The sequence below is a fragment of the Hibiscus syriacus genome, unplaced genomic scaffold (genome assembly GCF_006381635.1).
Source record: "Hibiscus syriacus cultivar Baekdansim isolate YM2019G1 unplaced genomic scaffold, ASM638163v2 tig00109926_pilon, whole genome shotgun sequence".
Lineage (NCBI taxonomy): Eukaryota > Viridiplantae > Streptophyta > Magnoliopsida > Malvales > Malvaceae > Hibiscus > Hibiscus syriacus.
This window is the reverse complement of record NW_024062532.1, coordinates 1,248,930-1,264,749: the sequence shown is the minus strand read 5'-3', so window position 1 is coordinate 1,264,749 and position 15,820 is coordinate 1,248,930. Positions and strand designations below refer to the sequence as shown.

The following is a 15,820-nucleotide window of genomic DNA, read 5'->3' as shown; positions in this document are numbered from 1 at the left end:
CGCACTTCTCTTCTCTCCTTCTCCTGGGTTAACTCTTCTTCTCAGGCTCTCAGCTTCAATTCCCGTCTTCTTTATAACATTCCATTCCCATTTTTCATGGGTCTTCTTTGCATATATCCCCATTATCAGAAGCTTACTTATGTAATAATACAGCACCTTTCGTTTTTTATTTTTTTAATTTATTAAGTATTTCCATATCTAAGGGTTTGATGATGTTTCATCAGTAGTAGTAATGCAGACAACAAGGATATGATTCTTGTCATCAGCAGACTTTGTATATTATTCTCATATATTGATATAATAATTGAGCACATTCAATGCTTTTGTTTCCATGAAGAATATGGTTGGTTTATTGATGGTGAGGAGGGTAATAGTGGTCAAAGTTTCGAATTAAGTTGGTATTAAATGTTAATGGATGACTGATTACAAGAAGACACATGATTTTTTATCAGGATCGAACTTAAACTTGTTAAAATCTAGTTATCGGGTGAACTTGAATTTATAGAATTCTAGGGGCACATGAACCAAGCAACTTCAATGGTAAAAGAATTGTTGTTATTCCTTGAGGTCCCATATTCAAGCACGAAGAATGTCAGGGTGTGAGCGTTCAAAATCAAATAGTTGAGAGTTATTTTGTTTCCTTTATATAAGTTATTTTGTTTGAATTCTTCAAAGAGGGAGCAGAGCAGATGTTGGCACGTATGCTCAGTTAAGGCTAAACTGTTCATCTCTTTATTATTTTATATTTTTTTAGGTCATGAGTTTTAAACTCATCAAGAATACTTCTTTTCCTTCCTCTAGAGTTTCGTATTGGGTGTAAACTTTCTGTAAGGGTGTGGTAAAGAGTTGGGATAACATTGTAGGTGTACCATTGAACACAATTAATGTTGTCTGTGCAAACAACAAATTTGAGGGATGAGTTTTGTAATTTTCTCTAAATTGTGAAAGGGTGTTTGCTGTTTTTGTTTTAGGGCACTTCAGTTAAGGATGTCCTCTCTATCTGTTAAGGTGGGCTTCACTCAACATTCTTCTTTTCCTACACAATTGTGACTTGCTTTATTTGAAAGGCCCAAGGTGCCTTTTCTATTTAAGGGTTGGTAAGGGTAAGATTATGGACCAATTTGTCGGGTTTTTGAAAAGTGATTTTTAAAAGTACGACAGAAAATAATTTTTACATGTGTTGTTTAAAATTTAAGTGTTTGAGATTATTGTAAAAAAATGAGTTTGAAAAGATAAAATGTTCATTTTAAATATTATGTTGTAAATTAAAAATATAAAATTTAAATTATATTTACACTTATTAATACTATGATATATAAAATACATCACTCAAACTATAATAAAAATATAAAAAAATATTTTAAGATAACTCATTAATAACATTTTTATAAATAAAATATTTATTAAGAAAAATATATTATCAATACTTTTTAACACATGGATATAAAATATTTTATTAATATTTCAATATATAAACCATGAATTTTATTTACTTTTAAATAATTAAAATAAATTATTAAGTAATAAATTATTTTTTAAGGATGTTAATATTAAATTATTAAAATAAAATGTAAGTGGAGCTCATGCATTAATAAGGGTAAAATTATAATTTGTTCCTAAACACAAAGTTAAAATGAAAAGGCTATAAATTCTAGCTTTTACGGTTGGTTTGAACCTACCGTTTCCATCATAATTTTTTCCCTTTTTTTATCCGTTTGACATTGATTTTGCTATCAAAACAGACTTTTTAGCTAAAAGTCCTTTTAAAAAGTCACACCAAACGGGACCTATGTTCATCCCTCGATTAAAATTGAATTTCATGAAAAATCAATTTTAAAAAAGAAAAAAAAGAATGAGATATGGATATTCTAATATTAATTTTATCGCAAAATATGATCGATGAAAGATAATGTTTGATTGCCGACGACGAACAAAAAACAAAATATTAAAAAATAAAATTATATAAATATTATGCTAAAAATCAATACATATAAAATTTAGAAAAGAAAATTATTTACAAATTATGGTAAATTTGATACACATATAAAGTTTAGTTTACAAAACGATGTTATTTTAGACATCAAAACAATCACATCAAAATGATGTCGTTTGGGGTATGATAAGTAACGTCAGTAATTGTTAGTCATGTCATCTTCTTTTACTTATTTAATGATAAATTGATATAATTGAATGTAGCATAAACCAATTTACCTCAGTGGTTACAATAAATTGTTGTTATTTCTAAAGCTCATGGATTTGAGCAGTTGCAGTAAGGTGATTGAGCGTTCATTGTCCAATGGTAGAAAATATTTAAAATAAATATTACTTTGTAATCACCTTAATTTAATAAAAAAATATAAAACTAAATTTTAATTTTATAATTATTAAAATTTAAATTCAATGATGTACACGAGTCAACGGACAAAGTTCAATTTCAATGATATAAAATAGTTTTTTTTTTCTTTATTTTAAGGTAAATTACATGTTTATTATATAAACTATCAGTTTTGGTCTATTTTAATATCTAAACTTTTAATTTTTTAAATCATACTTAATTTTTAGTTTTTGTTTCTTTTTAGTACCTCGTCGTTAAAAGGTAAAATCTGACACAATATTTTTATGGGTAAATCACATCATTAATATCTCAACTATATTCTCACTCCTATTTTGATATTAAAGTTTAAAAAATTTCAATTTAACCACTCAACTTTCAGATTGCTCCTATTTTAATCACTCTAATTTATTTTATTAATAGTTTTTATGACAAGACATTTCTAATTATTTTATTGATATATAATTAACAATAAAAAATAAATTTGAAAGTAAGAGTTATTAAACTAGGAGTAATTTGAAAGTTAAGTAATTAAATTAAAAAGTAAATTTTAGTGACCAAAATAGAAATTAGAAGATAGTTGAGTGATGAATGATGTAATTTTTCCATATAAAAGGTGTCATGTGCGAATCACCTGTTAAAATTTTAATGACGAAGTACTAAAATGAAAAAAAAACTAATATTAAGTATGGTTTAAAAAAATTGAAAATTTAAGTGTTAAAATAGATCAAAACTGATAGGTTAGATATTAAATACGTAATTTACGCTTTTTTAATTCTAATAAAAGGGGCCAAAACTACCCAAATTAGATATGAAAGTAAGAAGGGGCTAAAAACCGCCTTCAAAACTGAAGCAATCACCAAACCGGCTTCTTCATTCTTCTGATTAGTAAAACCCGAGTCCACGCGCTTCCCCTTTCTTCCTCCTCATTCGAAATCTCAATCTCTCATATCATCAGGTTCGATTTTTTCCCTCAATTATTTACGAAATCAATTGTCTTGTTTTAAAGCTCAATTTTGGTGATCTTTTTGACTAGGTTGAAATCCTGGATCAGCTGTCTTTCTTGTAGAAATGAATGATTTTGGATATACTGTAGAAGTGACTGGCCTGTCTCCCAAAGCTACTGAGAAAGATGTTTATGATTTTTTCGCCTTCTCTGGTGCCATTGAACATGTTGAAATTGTTAGGTCCTTGGATTATTGAATCATATTTAACCGTGTTGTTATATTTATCCTTCCCATTTGCATCTTCTTGAATGTTTTCATTTGGATGTTTTTATGGATGAAAGCAGGTCTGGTGAATATGCGAGTACTGCCTATGTGACATTCGGGAATGCTTATTCTCAGGAGACTGCCATCTTGCTTAGTGTATGCATTCCGATAATTTCATTCAGAAGCTTTAGATTGCCTTTTAGATTCTTGCCTTCACGGCAGCTTTCATCTTTGCATCTATAAATCTACCTATTTTATCATGAAATGTATTGCTGCCGACATCACTTTTCTGGTATAGGTAAAGTTTAACTTTATTTGACTGACTGGTGTAGATTAATTGTGTATGAAATGGATACTATTGAATTGATTATATATGAAGTGAATTCAAGAGAATATATGAGCACTTTATGGGAGGCGTTTTAAAGTATTGAACTTATAATTGTAGTTTTAAAAATCGATATTACATGGCAAATGGATAATAAGTGAATATAAACAATTAAAAGAAGTATTCTACTTTACCAACTACAAGTTGGTATAGGAGGATGAGGCGTTAGGTCCCGGTCAATACTCAATAGTTGTAATCCTGGCATTGAGAATGGAACAAACTGGGTTTAGAGGGTCGCTTATAATGAGTCTCTTCAATACCCAATCTGGATTAGTTGGCCAATATATCAGATACAGGTGATAATACCAAAAGGGAAGAAGTATTCTACTTTGGTTCAATAGTGGGAGTATTACCTTGAACTCAGAATATATGTCCATTCATGTTTTGAGGAAATTGTATTTGGGGGGTTCATAACTTCATATTGGATTGATATAGGTACAGTTTTTTCCTGCAGTTATGATCATGGTGTTCTTTTTAAAACTGACAATTATCCTGTTGATGTGTTCTCTCTTTTGATCTCTTTATTTCTGTATTTTTTTGTTATATCAATCTTTGGGCATTTTTACCTATAACAGCATCAATTAAACTTTTGAATGAAGTATATCTCATTTATCTATTTAGTTCCATTACTTTTCCTATGCTACTATATGTGTTCAATATGAATCTAATTCATGAATTATGATTACCACTCCATCACGATGATTGTATAATCTGTTTGTATTTTTGCTCTTAAAATATCTTATCATTTTAGGGTGCGACACTTCTTGATCAACGCGTATTCATATCTCGCTGGGGGCAATATGAAGAGGAGTTTGATTTTAGTGGCCCTTCAAGAAGCCAAGAAGAGGAAGCAAATTCATGGGTACGTGACTTATCTTTTTTGTGCTCCTGAATTGATCCTTGTGGAAATTTTACTTTAGTAAATGGTATTCTATCTTCTCATTTTTTTGCCCCCTTTTGTAGCAACCTCCACTGAGAAGCCAATTTGTATCTCATGCTGGAGAAGCTGTTTCATTCGCTCAGGATGCTGTGAAAGCCATGTTGGCCAATGGATATGTGTTAGGCAAAGATGCTTTAAGCAAAGCCAAAGCCTTTGATGAATCTCATCAAGTTTCGGAAACCGCTGCAGCTAAAGTTGCTGAATTAAGTGAGAGGATTGGCCTCACAGATAAACTTCGTGCGGGTGTTGGCACTGTTAGATCTGTGGATGAGAAATACCATGTATCAGAGAACACCAAATCCGCCATTTCTGCTGCAGGAAGAACCGCTGCAGCCGCTGGAAAAACTGTAGTCAGCAGCAGCTACTTTCCCAGGGAGCTCTTTGGGTGTCGGGTGCATTAGAACGGGCAGCTAAAGCAGCAGCTGACTTGGGTAATCACAGTGTTCATCAGTAATTTTTTGATAGCAATACATGCATACAGGTCTTGGTATTGTAGATAAGCACCTTTGCATACATGCATACATACATGCATATATATATATATATTTTCTGAAAACAGGACATTAAAAAGGAATGGAGAGAGCTGTACATGTATAATATCCATTTGAAAGTTTGAAAATATATATGCTTTGGTGGGTATCGTATCAAATGCGAGTGGATTTGCACTTACGATTCACAAATCCCTTGCTATGTAGTGGACGACAGGATGGATTACGGAGGAAATGGAATTCCACTATAGTTTGAGATTGATGTGGATAACCTATCATTTACTTTATTGTTAAAATGCTTAAGCTTTAGCTGGTGTTCAAAGTATTTAATTATGATTTATTTGTTCTGTAGCTGTTGAATTTGTGAAGAAAATAAAGAATAGACGCTTTGAAAAAAACAATATTGAGATATGTTGAGAGAAATTGTGAGTCTAATTCTTTTTTCCTAACTTTGTATGATGGTTTATATAAGTTTTTAATAGGATAAACTACGTATTTATTCTAAACTTTTAATTTTTTCAAAATCATATATAATGTTAAGTTTTTATTTTATTTTAGACCCATCGTTAAAAACTTAACGTATATAGTATCTAAATTATAGTTTTGGACCGTTTTAATATCTAAATTTTCAATTTTTTAATATTTAACTTTAAATTTTAAATGAGGTATTAAAATGAAACAAAAAATTAAATTTAGGTATGGTTTAAAAAAATTAAAGTTTAGGTACTAAATAGATCAAAATTGATAATTTAGGTATTAAAAGCATAATTTACCGTTTTTAGGTGTTAGATTTATTGTAATAACAATGATTATTTATAAATTAACAAACTAAATAGACCTGTCATATAATAAATTTAATTCTAATAGGTCACATAAATTAATTAATGATCCTATCAAAGAATGAAAACCGATTAAAGGATATGAAATTTTATAACTTTTTGGAACTTTAAAAACTTTGACAAACGAAAAATTCGCATAATTTTGTGATAAGATAACTTAATTTAAGGTCGAGGAACGATATGTAATAAATTTAACTGAAAATATTAAAGAAAGTATAATATTTTTGATTGACGTAACCTAAAATATATATATATTTTTCTAATATCTACGGTTGAATTGAAAATGTTATGAAAAATAAATATTCTCGATTATTAAAAAAAATGTTAGGAAGAAGTTACCATTTTTTATTACGTCTATTTTTTTTATTTTTAACTTTAAATTAAATTGACGGAAAAAAATAAAAGACGCAATTAACGTGAAGGGTCAAGAAAATACAACAATTGCAGCTATTTGCTACCGTGTCAAATCCAAACGACCAAAGGTACATGTTAAGAGACTATTAGAAAATATGGCGGCTAATAAACCGTTCAATTATGCTCCTGCTTCAAGTAAATATAGCACACGTAGAGTTCTTCACTTATCCACGTGTGTTTATGCTTATTGTTTAAGAAATTCATTTTTAGGATTTTGATAAAAATTCTGCTCATCTTCCATAGGTCCCTTCTAGCAGAGACTACAATAATTAAATAAAGTCCTACAAAAATTCTGCTCATCTTCCATAGGTTCTTTCTTTATTCAACCAATGTGTCAAAAGATGGGGTCGAGACTTGTTTGGGCGATGAGCAACTATACAGTCTTTGTCTGTGTGAGTGTTACAGCTATCATTAGTTTGGTGTCTGTAAGAGAATATTCTCAAGGGATTGAACACGTATTAGGAGGAAGTGGAGCAATCAAGATTGCCGCTTTGATTATATTTGCACTTCTTGGCTTTCCTCTAGCTGTATGTTTCAAATGACTCGCAGTAAATTTCTATATGCTCAAGTGTTTGTTTAAAAATGTTGTATTTTTGCTCATTTATTTGTTCTATTCTTGCAGATTACCTATAGTGTTCCATTTTCTGTTACAGCAGAGTTGACTGCCGATTCTGGTGGTGGCCAAGGTTCGTAAGTCATTTGTTGTCTATAGCAAGTGCTTCTTACCACAGTTGTCAAATTCAGAAAATTGTAACAATTTGTATGTTTGTGCAGGATTGGCAATTGGAGTTCTGAACCTTGCAATTGTTCTTCCACGGGTATGGAATTTGATAAGTCATCATTTTGGCTGAAGAGTAAAACGGCGACAACCACTCTGTATAAGATGCTCAGAAACGTTGAAATGTTACCGTTTAGTTTCAGAAGATGGCTATCGTCATTGGTATGTATAATTTTCTTATCATAAAGAAGATGAGCATTACATATCCATTTTCATTCATCCCCCCCCCCAACCCACTTTTTGTGGATACACGTACTGCATGTAGAGTGTAAATTTCCAATCACTATATTGAAAAGGATATACACATTCACAGCGTGATTGGTGTCTAATTTACTTTGAGAACTCAATTTGTAGAATATCTACCGTTATAAAGATCAATTCTCATTAACATCAAGCATTTGGTATTTAATGACATGGATGATTTAGCAGCATTAGTATATAGCTTGTTGGGTGTTACTTCGGTGAGCATCCATTGGCGTTAGTAGTTTCGAAGCAACTCTTGTTTCAGTATAAGTGGGCAGCATAGCTGTTTTGGGGTTGGTATTTCTGGATGGCATGTGATGATGTGCAGAAACTGTGGGTTTGATTAGGGTCGGATGATGCCTTCATTGTCCATCACTCAAGTAGGTGATTCCTATTTCTATGGTTCGACTGTACTGTAATGTCTGCTAATGCTTCCGCAGCTATCACGGCAAACAGGGTAACATCCTCTACCTGTTCAAAAAGTGTCGAGACGTCTCTCTTACGTCCCGAAACCAACCGAAAGATGGAGTCTCCAATCTAACGAAGTGTCGAAATGTGGATATGCCCTTAATCCTCCGAATGAACCAATGCTTCCAAAAATATCTCTTTCGTTCTCATAAGAGTTGCTCCTACTCCTCTACTGGCGCCAAGATGCCCCCGATATTGAACAAGTTCCGAGTCAAACCAGTTTATGACATTCCCTTGAATAACAGGGGACTTGTTATACCTTTGAAACCTTCGAAGCCTCCTCTCGACATAACCTACAGATTTGCCAATTCTCCGTCACTCAAGGTTTTCACATTGACCCACATCCTTTGGGTATAGGCCCTCATGTCAAACATAGTATATAGACAAGATTTCTGACAAATCCATTAGATTGACCAGAGTGAAATTCAAAATCTGATAATCACATCTATTCACTCTGTTAACCAACATATAGTTATAATTATCCTTTATCCGACAACGCCAGACTAAGTTTACTATAAGGTTACTATACCCCTCAACACTTTCGAGAGAAAGGTTAAAACCATCACAACATATGTATTATCTTTTTCATCTTCCATGACCGACTCTCTTTAAGATAAAAACACTTACCAATGATCATCTTCTCATCGATCACGACTCTCCATCTAAATCAGAAGGGGTAAACCTCCAACAGTCGAGAAACAAACTTGTTTCCATCAATAAATTTTAAGTTCACACTTTATTACATAAAATCTTGCATTCGTCTCTCGTTATTACCCATCAACAAATTTGTTCCAAAAACAAAACACCCGATACTATTTTGTTTCCCGTTGTTACTGTAGTATATTTATTCCATTATAAACTCCAAATAAAAAAGGCTCATGTGATTTGCAGCGAATCCGGACGGTTGCGACCATGCACCTAGAGATGGACGTAAACGTAAGATTTTATGTGGAAACGAATTTGAACTTTTAAAATTTTAAGGGGACGAACTTGAACTTGTAAAATTCTAGGGGGGTACGAAAACATATTTTTAATAAAAAAATAAAAAAATCTAAAATATATAGTAATTTTAAAATTCGGACGACAGTCCCAATCCACCCCTTGGTCCATCCCTGGATCTATCGTTATGAGAAAAAAGTTAAGCACAGGAAATGCAAAAGTGAAGAGTAAGGGAAGGGAAGTAGTGCATCAAGTTGCATATCACATGGCCTCCTCTTCTGTCCCCCTCCCCCCAAACTTTTTTAGTATATTAATTCTCCCTTGGAGAGAGAAAGCATTGGAATGCTAAGTCATTTAAAGGCAAGCAATGGACCCAATCAAACCATCACCAATATGCAGATTGATTGGCAATGGCATCCCTATCTCCTTACGCACATATCCCTCTTTATGAATGGATCGAATGGAACGGATAAAAATATTCACTCCGTACTAAAATTTTATAAGTTCCCTTTAATATAAAATCTTGTGACCGTCTCTGTCTATATGGACCTGAAAACACACCCTAACCAAGTCAAATCCTTCATATCTTTCATATCCTTAACTCATCATGAGTAAGTATAAGGTACCCTATATTCTTGAAAAGATTCAAGGATAATGCATTGGTCCAACACACAACTAGTTCATGCTGGCATATTAAGGCTTGTTCATTCAGTAGTTTTTAGCATTGTAAACTATTGGTTTAAACATCTAGTGTTTACATTCATTGTCGGAACAAGGCTTCTCTAGTTTTGTTTATACAAAATACACTTGCAAGGGAAAGCCCTCAGACCTCATATGAGTGGTGTTTCGAAAAGCTGTTAAAAATGAAAAGTGAGGCAATCATTGTTTTTGTTGCTTTAGATTATCCCCGTAAAATAAATGCGAGTTTGCCCCTTGATTAGTGTTTAAATTATATATTATTTTATGATTAATTATTCATTGATTAGATAATTTTAGTTGCTAATTTGGGTATTTTCATTCATTTTCGATGCAAAACATTGAATTCCAGAAATTATGCTAAGAACAACAAAATCGTATAATTTTTTTTTTTGGATTCATGGTCGGATTAGTGGACACGACTTGGGACATGACACACCCGACATAGCATCTAGTCAGCGGCTGATGTTGTAGCTAATGTGGCGATGATGTGTTAGCTAATGTGGCGATGACGTGGTAGCTGGCGTGGCAGGTGACGTGGTGCTCAGTCAACAGTTTTTAGAAGACCCAGGTAGCGGCTTCTAGATGATCCAATCAATAGTGTCATGGAAAAGGAGACTTAGCCGAATTTTAATTCTAAATTAGAATTTATCTTATTTTTATTTTTAAGAATTATCTTTAGGAGTTATCTTTTTTTAAGTTGTTTTCTAGATTTTTTAAGACTATAAATACCCCATTGGGTAAACCTCAATGCATCGATTTTCGTTCAGAATTCATTCAACTCTTGTTTCTTCCTTCCTTTAAATTTATAAAAGTTTTTCTTTCTTTTTACATTTCAAGTTACTTTAATTTTTTTTTCTACCATGCTTAGCTAAATTTTCTATAGCCAATACTTGATTCTAAGTCGTGAAAATCGAAAAGCGCTTCATACCCTAAAGGGTTACATTTTTAGTTTTCGAAAATCAAAGATCAATAATTGATCATCTTTTTATAATCAAGGCGATTTCATTTCAACTCTCGATTCATTTGGGAGAAAAAAAAGTTATAGGGGTTAGGCAAAAGCTTTAGTTAAAGGCTGATTTTTACCAATTGAATTTTATTTTCTTTATTTACTATTTTGTTTTATTTCGATCAATTTTATTATTTCGCTTTAATTCTGCAAAATTCCCACTCTAATTTCTTTTACAAATCACGCCTAAAGTCAGATCAAAAGCGAAGAAATCATCAAACTTCTAGTCCTTATGGATCGACCCTTACTCTGACTATTCTACTTATTCTTATTCATTTTATTGGGATTAAAACTACTTATTTTGACATCATAAATGATGCGGGTCACCCCTATAAGTGAAGGTGAAGTTGAGGTGATAAACTATGTTAAAGAAGGTATAAGGCTTACAAAAAAGTGTATAGATAGATCAGAGATTTAAATTTTTCGCTGTCAGAATAGTGACCGTTATGTAGAGATAAATATGTCATTTGGAACCGTTATTTTACAACCGTGATACTCGTAACGACCACAATAACATCCACTATTGTTGTAATCACGATAAACGCAACGCGACCGGATTAACAGACGGGTGATCTTTTTTACGTTAATATCGCTTGATTTTTTTTCAGGTTACAAATTCCTAATAGATCAGTGCATAAACCCTTATGACATGGAAAACTGAGATGTTACATTTGGACTCTTTTTCTGAAGATTCTCCTTTATTTCTTTATCGTTAATGTTATCGTATCATCGTTAATTATGATTCTATGTTCAAATTAAAAAAGATGAATCGTATATAACCCATGTGACACATGAAAAAGATGGTGGAACGAAATAAATGGAATGGAGAAAGGGAAGACGACGACAGGACATGAAATGAGGATTGGGATAGAGACGAGGGCTCAAAGACAAAACAGACCAGCTCTTGTTGGGTCCATTTTTGTTTCGGCTTTTCAATTTTGAATGATGTGAAAATTCTCAATCGAAGAGTTCAATATTTAATAAAACAATATATAATATAGTTTGGAATGGATACGCATTCACATACAGAGGACTGAAATTGGGGGGAAAGAGGCCCTGATGATGCCATGATCCCTGTTGGTGGTTAGGTGGCAGTCTCAGTCCCTGCCCTCCCTTGGTCCCATTCCCTAGATTCCTTTACCTACGGTCCGGAATGGATTACCCTACGGGTATGAGTTGTTTTCTTAAAAATTTAAAATTATTATATATTTTATTAATTTTTATTTTATTTTATTAAAATTTTATAAGTTCGTCCTCTTAACATAAAACCTTATCTTTGTTTTTAACTTTAGTCCGTTCTATTCTCTCTTGAGTAACCCTAAACCCGATTAAATTACTCGCATGGGGTGTTGGAAAAAAATAATTGACTAGTATAGGATCTCGTCGGAATTATTTATTGAGATGGTGTGATCACTATAATGTTGGAGAAGACGCCTCATCCTTTTCCATTTTTCACGCAGCTAAAATGCCTAAGATTACCATAAGAACAAAGCAGAAGACGCATTGTGATCGTCGTGTCTTCCCAAAGACGTATTATGTTCCCGACATCCTTCGACCCCTAAACATTACAAAACCCTAAACGCTTGTTACCCGTATGAACACCCTACTTCATTTGGTTAAACAATATAAAATCAGATCCGTTTAGCCCATGTATATTATTACAATATTCCTCTTTCTCCCTCAAAGTCACCCACTTCACATTATTAAAGTATGAAATACGCCATATAGCTATGGATGGAATCAAGCTTCTTGAAAATTTTAACATTTCCTTGTATTTCAAGACAGCTGTCTTGCTTAAGAAAACTCCACTGTTTGTCTCCCAATTGTGGGAAAAGAAAAAGTTAAAAAAATTTAACCATCCTTCCTCTCTCGAGAAATTATACCGTGCGATAATCTTAATATACGGTTAAAGAAAGGTGTTACCAGTTTTATTATTATTTTTTAACGTTTCCTGTAAAAAAATATCTAAAACATTATTATTTATACGTAAAACATTAATGTTTTTTAACATTTTCGGTAAAGTGTCCAATAATAACAAAATCGGTAGAAAAAAAATAATGTTTTAGGTAACACTTTACCGGATATGTTAACAAAACCGGTAAAGCACCCAATAATAACAAAACCGGTAGAAATAATAATGTTTTAGGTAATTTTTTACTTGAAATTTTAAAAAAATAATAATAAAATCGATAACGCATTTCTTTAACCATATATTAAAGCTACCACGTTAGACTTCCCCTCCTCTCTCTTGTGCTAAAAAAGTTAGCTTCTCCCAGCAAAGTCGTATATCTATAAAGAAAATAAACTTAAGGGTATTACTTTTATTCCATTTGATATCTAAACTTTATTTTATTTCAAAATCATACCTAACATTTAGTTTGTATTTCGTTTTGGTATCTTACCGTTAAAAACTTAACAGTAATATTGGCATGCACTAGTGATAATGTCACATCATCATTGAGAAAAATAAAAAAAATTCACATCAGCAGATCTGCTAACTTTTTAACAGTGAGGTACCAAATTGAAACCTAAAATAAATGGGGTAAAGTACATAAATGGTCTCTCGGCTATGCATTATTGCTTTATTAAATCTCTCGATTATGAAAAGTTAAAAAATGATCTTCCTACTATAGAGTGTTGCTTTATTGGATCCCTCGACTATTAAAAGTTACAAAATGGTCACCCGACTATTCATTATAATCCAAACTCGTCCTTTTTCGTTAAGAAATTGGCGGTCGTCTGAGTTGGATGTTAACATAATGAATGGGATATGATAGTTTTTCAGATTTTGGGATTTGATTTTATCATATAACAGTCAGTAGGTTAATGTTCAGCTCAGAATATCGTCAATTTTTTAACGGAAAAGGATGAGTTTGGAACAAAATGAATAATCAGATGACAATTTTATAGCTTTTAATAGTCGAAGGACTCAACAAAGCAACGTTCTTTAATTGGAGGATCATTTTATAACTTTTAATAGTAAAAGAACTTGATAAAGCGGTACCCTATAGTTAAAGGATCATTTGTATACTTTACCCAAATAAATATTAGGCATTATTTAAAATAAAATAAAATTTAGGTACTAAAATGGAACATAAAGTAATAATTTAAGTAATAAACATATAAATTAAAAGTATTTTTTTTTCCTTTTAAATCAAATGAATCGATCCTCATATAAAGAGAAGTGAACTATTAATCATTCATGCATCTCTCTCTCTCTCTCTCAGCATATAAGAAAGAGAGTTTCTTTTCCCTTTGATAAGGTATATAAGCTATCCCCTTTTAACAAATCACTGCATCACCCTTCCAATTCAAGAATTTCCAGTTCCTTTTTCCCCCTTAACATCAAAATCAAATCTATGTTTTGCTTTTCTTGCATTAAACTCCGTGTCCAATCCGAGGATGAATATACAGTTCTGTTAATAGTATTGGAAAAGGCTTATTAGAACCCCCGCCTGCTTGTTCATGTCTTGCAATGGTGGGATGGCTTTTTTCCCAGCAAATTTCATGCTCCAAACCCCTCGGGACGAAGATCATCAACCCTCAACTTCTATCAATCAAATGCTCCCTTCTTGCCCTCCCCAAGACTTCCATGGTATTTGTATACATCTTTCATCTGATACTGATGAAACTATGTATGTGTGTATGTATGTATGTATGCATGTATATGATTGATGATGTGGTTTTGATTTGGTTTAAGGAGTGTCATCGTTTCTGGGGAAGAGATCAATGTCGTTTTCAGGGATAGAAGTGTGTGAAGAAGCAAATGAGGAGGAGGATCTGTCAGATGAGGGTTCACAGGCGGGAGAAAAGAAGAGGAGGCTGAACATGGAACAGGTGAAGACACTTGAGAAGAACTTTGAGCTGGGGAACAAGCTTGAACCCGAGAGAAAAATGCAGCTGGCTCGAGCCCTTGGGCTGCACCCGAGGCAGATAGCCATTTGGTTCCAAAACAGAAGAGCTAGGTGGAAAACCAAGCAACTTGAGAAAGACTATGATCTCCTCAAGAGACAGTACGAAGCCATCAAGGCTGATAATTATGCACTCCAAGCTCAGAACCAAAAGCTCCATGATCAGGTATTATTAATCTTAACCAAAAGTCTTTGTTTTATGTTGAGAAAAAGTCTTCATCTTTGATTGGATGCAGATAATGGCACTGAAAAGCAGGGAACCAACTGAGTCTATCAACCTCAACAAAGAAACCGAAGGTTCTTGCAGTAACAGAAGTGAAAACAGCTCAGATATAAAGCTGGATATCTCTAGGACACCGGCTATTGACAGCCCTTTATCGACTCATCCGACAAGCATAACCTTCTTCCCCACATCCAATGTTAGACCGGCAGGCGGCGGCGGCGGCGGTGGTGCACAACTATTCAGACCTCGTCGTCGAGAATGGATCAAATGGTTAAAGAAGAAAGCCTCAGCAACATGTTCTGCAACATTGAAGATCAAACCGGGTTTTGGCCATGGCTTGAGCAACAACATTTCAATTGATCATGGTGCCTGCCCTATATAGTTATAATATCGATGTTTTGGTACCTTGAGAGTGGTGTATAAAACTTGAATTATATCCAGTTAAAAACTTTTGGTGTGAAAAGATAGTTATGGAAGGAATAAAAATGTTTGAGATTTGCATTGAAAGAGAGCCCTTCGTGATGGTTTTACAGATTTCATCCTTCAGTGAACAAAATATATACCCAAAAGTTAATTATATCAAACTATTATATCCCTTTTCATTGTTAAGAAAAGGGGTGGGAAATGAAGAAGAAAGAGCGTATCCTACACACATTTCAAGGGGAGAAGAAGACAAAGAGATGAAGAGAAGAAAAAAAACAAGTTGGAAAATGGTGCATCCTCGTGAAGGGGACGTAGGCAAGGGCAAATCCTGTGCTGGCAAACAAGGGGAATGGCATCCAAATGCCATACTTTTTTGAGCGTTTGATTGCTGCAGCAAACCAAAATAATCTAAACTATCCGTTTTATCTCAACTTTTTTTTAAACATATCTGGTTTGGTTTATATTTCATTTTTGTACTCCACCGCTAAAAATTTAATAGATGAGTTGACGTGGCATAGTTT

General features: G+C 33.0%; 1 protein-coding gene, 1 long non-coding RNA gene and 1 pseudogene across 2 annotated transcripts; all 3 read left to right on the top strand.

The window, feature by feature from the left end:
• The first annotated feature begins 3,160 nt into the window (after window positions 1-3,160).
• On the top strand, window positions 3,161-5,507 carry LOC120210690 (annotated as a pseudogene).
• A 1,550-nt stretch (window positions 5,508-7,057) lies between these two features.
• Window positions 7,058-7,445, top strand: LOC120210599. The gene is made up of 3 exons (XR_005524517.1): window positions 7,058-7,136; window positions 7,232-7,295; window positions 7,384-7,445. It is a non-coding gene; the product is annotated as an uncharacterized LOC120210599 (long non-coding RNA).
• Window positions 7,446-14,153: 6,708 nt separating this feature from the next.
• Window positions 14,154-15,343, top strand: LOC120210688 (homeobox-leucine zipper protein ATHB-13-like). Its single transcript, XM_039209392.1, is given in 4 exon segments — window positions 14,154-14,337; window positions 14,443-14,819; window positions 14,890-15,087; window positions 15,090-15,343. Coding segments are annotated over 4 exon segments (852 nt in total). The 5' UTR covers window positions 14,154-14,207; the 3' UTR covers window positions 15,237-15,343.
• The last annotated feature ends 477 nt before the right edge of the window (window positions 15,344-15,820 follow it).